The 10,406-nt window shown below is 42.4% G+C and overlaps 1 protein-coding gene across 2 annotated transcripts in view; it reads right to left on the bottom strand.

The window, feature by feature from the left end:
• Positions 1 to 3,895: 3,895 nt before the first annotated feature.
• FECH (ferrochelatase) overlaps positions 3,896 to 10,406 on the bottom strand; it is a 31,303-nt gene continuing 24,792 nt past the window's right edge. For both annotated transcript variants that reach the window (XM_070938925.1, XM_070938924.1), the window contains exons 10-11: positions 7,705 to 7,764; positions 3,896 to 5,848 (exon numbers count right to left, since the gene is read on the bottom strand). In XM_070938925.1, the coding sequence (XP_070795026.1) occupies positions 5,714 to 5,848; positions 7,705 to 7,764 (195 nt within the window). In that variant the 3' untranslated portion in view covers positions 3,896 to 5,713. The remainder of the gene's footprint in view (positions 5,849 to 7,704; positions 7,765 to 10,406) is intronic.

Here is a 10,406-nt window from a genome sequence, read left to right as displayed (position 1 = left end):
TACAGTCTACTTAACTGTAATTTGTTGAATAAGCCATCATCATCTGATTCATGTTCATGCTACGTCATGAGTCAAGAGTTTATAAATCACGGCAGCATGACATGCTAAGCTGAAACCAAACAGATTGGGTGATATGCTTTAGGGGAGGGGTCTCCAACCTTGGCAACTTTTAAGCCTGGAGGACTTCAACTCCCAGAATCTTTAGGGAACCAAATGCAGTCTACTTTATTCACCCAACAAACTGAGCACACAAAGACCCTTATAATGGTAGAATCCCTACAGGAGATTCTTTCACACTCACACACATCCTGGTACAACTTAACATTTGCTTCATAGTCCAACTCCGTTGCATCTTGGAATCTTTCGAAGGTCAGAGCAGGAATGTCCTAAATGCATTAAATAATACCGTATTTTTCGGAGTATAAGACGCACCGGACTATAAAACGCACTTACCTTTTTTGGTGAGGAAAAAAGAAAAAGAAATCTGCCTCTGCCTCCCAGCAGTTTTGCCTCGTTGCAGCAAACAGCAAACAGCCAACAGCCTGCTTTACTTTCATTTTCGTTTTCAGCATAGCTTGATTAGCACAAGGAAAAAAAAATCTGCTCCAGCAATTTACCTCCTAGCAGCAAGCAGCAGAGGCCCGAACAAAACAGCTGAGAGTCAGGAGGCTGATCCAATCAACTGGTGCTAATTAGGCTGTGCTGAAGCTGAAAGGAGCTGTTTCTTTTTGCTGCTTGCTGCAAGGCGGTAACTGTTGGGAGGCAGAGGCCAAAGGGTAGGGGCCAGTGGGTGGGCGGGGCTACATTCGGTGTATAAGATGCACCTAAATTTTCACCCCCTTTTAGGGGGGAAAAAGGTGCGTCTTATACTCCAAAAATACGGTAGCTTTGTCTCAGAGACTTTTGCAACTGTTTGTTGTTTAAATTTCCCCCTAAGGATCTGAGAGCAGGTAGTCCTTGATGCATGCCCACAATTGAGCCCAACATTTCTGTTGTTAAGTGAGACATTTGGTGAGTTTTCTTGCCACAGTTGTTAAGTGAATCACCAGTTATTCAATTAGTAATGAAGTTGTTCAGTGAATCTGCCTTCCCTGTTGACTTTTGCTTGTCAGAAAGTTGCAAACGGTGATCACATGACCACAGAACCATCATAGATATGAACCAATTGCCAAGCATCTGAATTTTGATCACGTGACCATGGGGATGCTGCAACTGTCATAACTGTGAAAAATGGACATAATAGCAATAGCATTTAGACTTGTATACTGCTTCACAGTGCTTTTACAGCCCTCTCTAAGTGGTTTACAGAGTCGACCTATTGCCCCCAACAATCTGGCTCCTCATTTTACCGACCTCAGAAGGATGGAAGGCTGAGTCAACCTTGAGCCTGGTAAGATTTGAACTGCCAAATTGCAGGCAGCCGGCAGGCAGCAGAAGTAGCCTGCAGTACTGCACTCTAACCACTGTAAAAAAAGTACCGGTAAGTTACTTTTTTCATTGCCGTTGTAACTTTGAACAGTCACTGAATGAACTATTGTAAGTCAAGGACTACCTGTGGGCTCAGAAGGACGAGCATCCAGCATCTTCTAAGATATACCACTTATTAAGGTAGTTGGGAAGACGGCCGAGTTCCGCATACTAACCGTCTCTTCCTTACAAGCCAGACTATTTAAAAAGAGAAAAATATTTGAAGAGGCAATTCAAATAGTGGTCACCCTTGGCTCTTCTGTCTTTTTTTTCAAATACAAATGGAGCAGTTATTATATCGAGGTTGCTGAAAAGATGCCAGCCACAGCCCTGTGGCAAGAGAAATGTGTGCACACTAATTACATGCTCCCTTCTAATCAAAAAAGCTACCCGCAATCTTCTCTCTATATCATTGTCTTGTCTGCTGGAAAATTGTTACCCACTGTCTGGGCTAATAGCAAAAACCCACATATTACCAAGCCAACTGGAGTTAGATCACTGTGGATAATTATACATAAAAATAAAGCCTTAAATACTGTATCCTACATGGTTCAGGCCAAGTTATCTTCGAGACCGCCTTCTACCGCATAGCTCCCAGCGACCGGTAAGATCCCACAGAGTTGATCTCCTCCGGGTCCCGTCAGCTAAACAATGCCAGCTGGCGAGCCCGCAGGAGAGGGCCTTCTCTGTGGCTGCCCCAGCTCTCTGGAACCAGTTACCTCCTGAGATCCGGACCATCCCCACCCTATTGGCCTTCCGAAAAGCGGTGAAGACCTGGCTTTTCCGGCAGGCCAGGGGCCGTTGATCTCACTTTGCAATCTGACAAGATCCGGCCATGAATGGTGTGAATGGGTTTTAATGTTTTTAATGTTTAAGTGTTTTTATAGTGATTTTTTGAGTATATTGTGAGCCGCCCTGGGTCTTCAGAGAGGGGCGGCATATAAATTGAATAAATAAAATAAATCCCTGGAGCCTCGGATGAACGATGATTGTTCATAATGAGTCATAGTTCAGAGATAATATTCAAATTCAGATTCCTGCCTGCCTGCCTGTCATCAGGCCTTGAAAACCTAGTTTCCATCCATCCCCTCACTCACCCATCCCCCAGGCAGACATTGGGTAAGGAGCATTTGTGAACCCATCTGGACTGACCGTTTCAATTGCTGAATTGCTCTGAGCATAATTTATTTCACGTTTTATTATTAAAGGTGATTACTTTTTTCTAGCTTTTTGTTGTTTTAATTACAGGCCAGCCTGAGTTGTTTCTTGGCAGGGCAGCTATATAAATGGACTAAATAAACAAACATGAGAAAACTAATGCCTACTAACTTTTTTTCTTCCCTTTTTGCTGCCCAGATAAAAAAAAAACCAAAATATTTTGATAACCATTAAGATTTTTTTTTCTTCCTGAAAGCCATAGTGGGTTGCCAGCTTGGAAGTGATAAATAGATCCATAAAGCATCTCTGAAGAATAAGCTCTCATTCTTATTTACTCGAAAGAAGCTTCTATAGCTTTTTAGAAGGAAGACAAATCTGAACTTTTTAAAACAACTTTATTGTTAGGAATTAACAACCATCGGTTCCAAGCACAGCTGATATTAGAAGTGTAGTTTGTTATGTTTTAAAAAAAACTACCATATTTTTCAGAGTATAAGATACACCTTTCCCCCCCCAAAAACCGAATATAGCCCCGCCCACCCACTGGCCCCCACCCTTTGGGCTCTGCCTCGCAGCAGTTACCTCCTTGCAGCAAGCAGCAAGAAGAAACAGCTCCTTTCAGCTTCAGCACAGCCTAATTAGCACAAGTTGATTGGACCGGCCTCCCGACTCTCAGCTGTTTTGTTCGGGCCTCTGCTGCCTGCTGCTAGGAGGCAAATTGCTGGAGTAGATTTTTTTTCCCTTGTGCTAATCAAGCTATGCTGAAAACGAAAATGAAAGTAAAGCAGGATGTTTGCTGTTTGCTGCAAGGAGGCAAAATTGCTCAGAGGCAGATTTCTTTTTCTTCTTTTCCTCACCAAAAAAGGTAGGTGCGTCTTATATTCCGGTGCATCTTATACTCTGAAAAATACGGTAAGGAAGCTTAGAATGTCCTCTTGGAATGCTTCGGAGACTTTGTGATAATTTGAACAAAGGGTGATGTTTTTATCTAGATTCCGGTTCTGGATGAAACAGTAGGTTCCCAACTTACAATTGGTTGCTTATTAGTGACCTTTTGAAGTTACAACAGACCTCCCTAGGGTTAGTTACAACCCATATTTGAAGTTCCAGTGCCCCCCCCATAGTCACGTGACTGCAATTTACGATATATATATATATTTGCTGGAAAATGGTGTTTACTGCTGGTTTCTTTCACAATACCCTTGTCCAAGGAATCCGGGGGCGGGAGGGAGGGGAAGAGAATCCTTCATACAAACACCAAAAGCCCACATTTAAATTTTTCAGAAAAATAACTTTAATCTCATGACGCCTGAAAGTCTAACAAACGTTATCACGTAAACTTTCATGAATTACATTCTAATGAAGTGAAGAGTTACCCTTAAACACTTCCTGCAAGAATGGCTGTATTCGCATGATATAATTTGACTAGGATACAAACAGGATTACCTGTGCTTTGCAGGTATCTACAATCCAGAGGTCTGTGGGGTTAGAGTGGGGAGCTTAAAAACCCCAAACAGACCTGGTTTGGTTTGGTTTGGATTGAAGTGTATTGCCAATGCCACCCCATGAGCCTTATCAAGGAAGGAACGTCATCACCCAATCAAAGATAGAGCAATTGCCCGGTTTGATCTATTCAGTCCTCCAAGGAAAAGAGTTTGCGTTCTAGAGCAGCTAGATAATCCAAAACTATGACTAAAGTCACTGCCACAAATTTTCCATACCCACCACTATTTAAAGCCTTGCCAGCGTTCCTGATACAAGGCTGATGAGATATTAGGCACTTCTGGAGGATGTAGGAAAGGACCCTGCTTTTGAAGCATCATATTTATGATTTAAGATCATAATTATGCAGACATATTGAGAAGTCAAACGGGTTCACAAACTTTTCAGTAATACTTTTAGTAGTGTGATTGTGTGCTGCTCATACCGTTGACAGTTAAACATAGTTTGTTGGTCTTTAAGCTAATGCAATGTTTCTCAAACTGAACCTAAAATGGATGCATGCTGGCTGGGGAATTCTGGGAGTTGAAGTCCACCCCTCTCAGTATTGTTCAGATTGAGAAACACTGAGCTAATGCAAGACCTCCTGTTATTTTCATGACAAAAGACTAATATAGCAATGCCTTAGGAAACACAATTTGCAAACACAATTGGGAGACTGCTTCAGTTCTGCATGGTGGAAATAGGAAATGGTGACCGCATACAAAAAGAAATATCAAATTAAAAAATATATACCTATTATTCTTTAAAAATAAAACCAAATTATTCATCTACACACTAGATGTCAGCTGAAATTATTGGAAAACTAAAGTAGTTTCATCATCAGACTGTTATTAGTTACAAAGCTATAATGCCAGATCTACTGTGTGTTTGCCTTAAAAGAAAAACCACACCCACCCACCAAAATGGCAGAATTTTACCAGGAAGGTTTAACTTAAATATTTTTATGACAAGTATCCTGTTTCCCCCAAAATAAGACATTCCCTGATAATAAGTCCAATCGGGCTTTTGAGCCCAAGGCAATAAGGCCAAGCGCTTATTTCAGGATTCAAAAAAATATAAAACAGGATCTTATTTTCAGGGAAACACGGTATTTTTACGAAAGGTTTTCTGCAAAGACACTCGACCTGCATCTTAGATTCAAAACCTTGGCCACAGTTCTTTTAGAACCAAGCTTCACCATTTTGAGGAAGGATTAATTCCTGCAAAGTGAACAGATTTTCTTCAGCATCACTCTGGCAGAGCAAGGCTAGAGAACCTGTCCAAGCAACCAAAATTTTGCTCTCCTTCAGCCATTGAATACGAAGAACCTCGTGAATTCTGTTTAATTTTATAAAAGGTGGATTTTCAGCAACTCAGAGGATGAAGCCCTTAAAATGTGGTCTTCCTTCCAATGCAAAATTCCTTAAGAGAAAACCAAAGCTGTGGGAAAAGATTTCAACGGTATCTCTTCCACGCCTGTGCGAATCTCATTTGGAGAGCAAAACGCAAACCTGAGAGGGGCAAAAGAAGGCAGAATAAATGGGCACGTTTCACAGAATCTGTATTGTCTACTTCCTGCCAATGAACCGACTGCCAGTGTATATTTTCACAGTGTCTGACTAGTGAAGAAGGATTTGGTCTTTCGGCAAGTGGGATTCACACAAAGCGGGCAACTCAGTGTTAACTGCTTGGAGCATAATTCGTTCGACTTGAGGTGTGAGCAGACCAAATCTGCCAGAGCCTGAAAAATACGAAAAAAATACGTTTAAGTAAAATGATCACAATAACTTTCTAATCTGCTAGCAAACTATTCTATGAGCAAATAATAGCATGATGATGATGGTTAGTGTGATTAATATACATATATCTATACATACATACAAGTAGTTCTTGACTTACGACCGCAATTGAGCCCAAAATTTCTGTTGCTAAGTGAGACAATTGTTAAGTGAGTTTTGCTCCATGTTACGATCTTTCTTGTCACAGTTGTTAAGTGAATCATTGCAGTTAAGTTAGTAACAGGGTTCTTAAGTGAATCTGGTTTCCCCATTGACTTTGCTTGTCACAAAGTCACAAAAGGTGATCACATGATCCCAGGACACTGCAACCGTCATAAATATGAGTCAGTTGCCAAGCATCCGGATTTTGATCATGTGACCATGCAATGGTCGTAAATGTGAAAAACAGCTACAAGTCACTTTTTTTTAGTGTCGTTGGAACTTTGGTCACTAAACAAATCGTTGTAAGTCAAGGACTACTGTACTTGAAATGAGGAGGGAGGGAGAACATCAAACACCAACTAATACTTTAAAAATAAAAAAAATGCAAGAATTTGCTTTCCATCATTTTTCAGTACAATATTGCAATCATTTATTTATACCCTTGTTTTCATAATTTCTATGTTTAAGAACTCGATGAAGTAGCAAGTAGTGAGCCAAAACAAACTCTGTCTAAGTGAGCATCTTCCAGATGTTCTGGGATTAGGAATTCTAATTACATTTCCACCATATCTGGAGGGCCCCAAATTGGATTTGACTCCGACTGAGCATATGCAAGATAGGAGTGCATAAACACGAAAACGCAACCAATCCCAAAATAGGAAATGTAAATGAAAGTGAACAGCAGCCTTAGTAAGTTGAAGAAAAAAAATGGAGCAACTCTGGGAAGCTAAGATATCCCTGGGCCCCATATCTGCGGCCATCGGAGCCCGCCAATCAGAGAACTGGTATGTTCTGACCCAGCTCCCCAAACACGACAAACCCTCTGAAGTGAACTCAAAGGTTCCTTTATTAGAAGCGCCAGAGCCCCGGCAAAAAAAATTCTCTCTCAACGCAGGCTAACAAGTCCGGCTGGCCGGAAGATAAATAGTTGTCTCTGCCACATCTATTCATCTCCACCGCCTGCCTTTTATCCCCAGAGCTAGGGTGGGGCTTAGCTACCAGTAGTGGCTCTTTCTTCCCAAGGATCGACCCAAGTATTTCCACTGCTCTCCTCTCTTCTGCCTTCTGCGCATCCATGCATTGGGCACTGGACCCAGCTGTTCTTCCTCTTCCTCATCAGCCACCTCCAGACCTGCGAGTTGTTGACTCTCCATCTGAGGACTGACAGATAGCTCAGGATCCGCCTCTGTCTCTCTCTCTCTCTCTCTGTCAGCTCCATTCCCTCTTCCGCCTCAGAGCTCCCAGGTTGGCCTGATGCTGACCCTGACTCCCATGCCTCCTCTTCCTCTGAGTCGGTTGGTGGAGGGGCTGGCGGCCGACAGGCCACAACATGATAGAAGACTTGCCTACTACCATGAAAACCCTATAATAGGCATATCACACTTTAGCAGAAGCATTGCAAGCTGCCAGAATTCCTCCATCTAAAAGGCCTGCTTGCATGGATAAAGTGATCCCACCCACTTGGTGATCCTCAGCCCTCCAAAAATGTTACATGTGTCCATCAAAAGAAAGCCATTCTTGCCAGAGAAACAGAAGTCTACCCTTGGTGGCTTCTCTGGAGAATCCCACATTTCTCCCTCTCTGAGGGAGATGGACGGTTCAGAAATGTGAAAAATAAATAAAATAAAAATTTTCTCAAAGAAATAGGGAACGGTACCTTGGCGAACAATGGATTTCCATTCAAGGATTCTGCTCTTCTGATATTTTCAACTCCACACTGAAGAATAAAGAGAAGGAAAACAGTTGAGCCATAGTATCCTATTGGTTTTTGGCTAAAGCAATAGGAATGGAATTGGAGCTCAATTCAATTCATTTTCACAGGCACAAAAAAAGCAGTTTTCCCATATTTTGTTCTCACTTATTTATTTATTCGATTTTTATAGCCGCCCAGAGTCATTTGCTATGGGTGGCTATAGATATTGAAGACATAAAATAAAATAAAAAATAAAATAAAATAAAATAAAATAAAATAATAATAAAATAAAATCTCTCTTCACAGTCGTCCTCCTAAGTCCCTCTTCACAGTTCAACTTTATTTATTTATTTACCGTGTTTCCCCGAAAATGAGACCCTGTCTTATGTTTTTTTGAATCCTGAAATAAGCGCTTGGCCTTATTGCCATGCGCTCAAAAGCCCGATTGGGCTTATTATCAGGGGATGTCTTATTTTGGGGGAAACAGGGTATTCATTTATTTATTTTTATTGAATTTATATTGCCACCTATTCGCTATGGTGACTCAAGGCAGCTTACAGAATAAAAGACCACATTTAAAACAATAAAAACTAACAAAAAAGAATCAAATACATTAATATAGTACAATATAACAAAATCACCCCCCCATCTCCCCCCCCACCCTAGCGACAGCAGATCACATGAGCCATTTAATGGGCTCCATCCCTCTCTGGGTTCCCCAGGCCCGCTGGCAGAACCAGGTCTTCAGCGCCTTCCAGAAGAGTATTAGATTGGGGGCCATTCTAATCTCTGGGGGAATGATGTTTCAAAGAGAGGGAGCCACCACGGAGAAGGCCCTTCTTCTGGGTCCCACAAGGTGTATCTTCCTTGGGGATGGGACCCGCAACATTCCCTGCCTCCCCGCTCTGATGGGTTGGGTAGATGTGACTGGCAAGAGATGGTCCCTCAGATAACCTGGTCCCAAACCATGAGGTTAGAGACTAACATCAATTGTTTATCCCAATGTTTCTCAACCTTGGCAACTTTACAATATGTGGACTTCAATTCACAGAATTCCCAATTAACATACTGGCTGGGAAGTTCTGGGAATTGAAGTCCACATATCGTAAAGTTGTCCAGGTAGAGAAACACTGCTTAATCCTACCCAATTCACTACACGCCCAAAAAAAAAAAAAAGATTTCTTTTAACACACGAATACATAAAATATTTTCGTCAATATGATTAAATGCTTCAGGTTTTTACAAGGATTAAGGAAATCTGGGTTCAAGCTCATACTTAGTCATGGAAGCTCATTAAGTGACTTGAGTTAGTGGTGCTTTTAGCTCTGAATTTCTATTCTGGGAAAAAAAACTAAAGAGGATATACTATGTATGTGACTTTGGACTCTTAAGAAAAGATGGAATAGAAATTTAAGTAACAGCAGTAGTAGTTGTAATGTAATGCTACTAATGGTAACGCTAATATCTAATCAATAGCATGGGAGTAGGATCTACAATGCCTGCAGACGCTGCCTTTGGCACCAGCCAGATTCTGTGCTCCATCCATTTTTTATCATTTTTAAAATAATGATAATGATCTAAAATTCTTAGATAATGTACACAGTGATGGGCTATAGACCACCTGTCTACTTGGACAAGAAGTACCCTGGGAATTAAAGTCCACATATCTTAAAATTGCAAAGGTTGAGAAACACTGCTATGCGGGCTAGAAAGGAAGGTGTAGGGCCACCTCACTTTCTTGCCCTTGGGGAAATAGTTGTTTCCTGACTGTCTATTGTCATTCTGGCAGCCATCTGTGACTGCACGAACAACATCTCCTCAAAATTCCATCTGCCCCCATGGACTATCCCAGTGATTGCTAACCTTTTTGCCATCGCATGCCAGGAAGAGGGGTGGGCAGGGGAGGTCCGCATGCATGCATGCCCACACCCATAATGCTATGCGCCCCGCCCGGTGCATGTGACCCCCTCCCCCCCCCGCTCCTGGCATGCGATGGCCCAGTAAGCCCGTTTTTCTTTCTCACCTATCTAGGAGTCTCTGGAGGCTGGGGACAGCAAAAAACATCACTTCCTGTCCAACTAGAAGTTGGAAAACGGGCTGTTTCAGGCCACCAAAGGAGTGGGAAAGGCTGTTTTCACCCTCCCCAGATGCATAGAGAGGATCTGGAGCCAGGTGAGAAAGAAAAATGGGCCTTTCCTCCCCCCCCCCCACCCCAGACCCTCCGGAGAAACAACCTGTTTCCCTAATTCTGGTGGGACCAGAAGGCCCAAAAATCAGCTGGGCGCCACGCGCATGGAGCTGAGCTGGCGTGCCAGGGGACATGGCTTTGCGTGCCACCTGTGGCATGTGTGCCATAGGTTCCCCATCATGGGACTATCCTATTCTTCCAATAGTAGATGAACATTGGCTAGGCTGTCTTGGAATCCTGGGAGTTGTAGTTCCAACACCTTTAGAAATCAGTAGGCCAAAAACCACTGAGTCAGAAATGGCCCTGTGTCCTCAACTCTCTGAGCCAAGGTCAAACATGCATCTCTTATCTTTCAACTTACAGCTCCTTTGTGTAATATTGCAACTGTCGAAAGGGTGTGGTAAAACCCAACCTGTAATAATCCTAAACCTTGTGGGAACACTTGTTTCCTGTTAAGGAGCTACAGGCAAACAGTGGT

The sequence above is a fragment of the Pituophis catenifer genome, unplaced genomic scaffold (genome assembly GCF_029215685.1).
Source record: "Pituophis catenifer annectens isolate HBS135680 unplaced genomic scaffold, rPitCat1.0.hap2 SCAF_2, whole genome shotgun sequence".
Classification (NCBI taxonomy): Eukaryota; Metazoa; Chordata; class Lepidosauria; order Squamata; family Colubridae; genus Pituophis; species Pituophis catenifer.
Note: the sequence above shows the minus strand (reverse complement) of the source record. Positions and strands in the feature narration are given on the sequence as shown.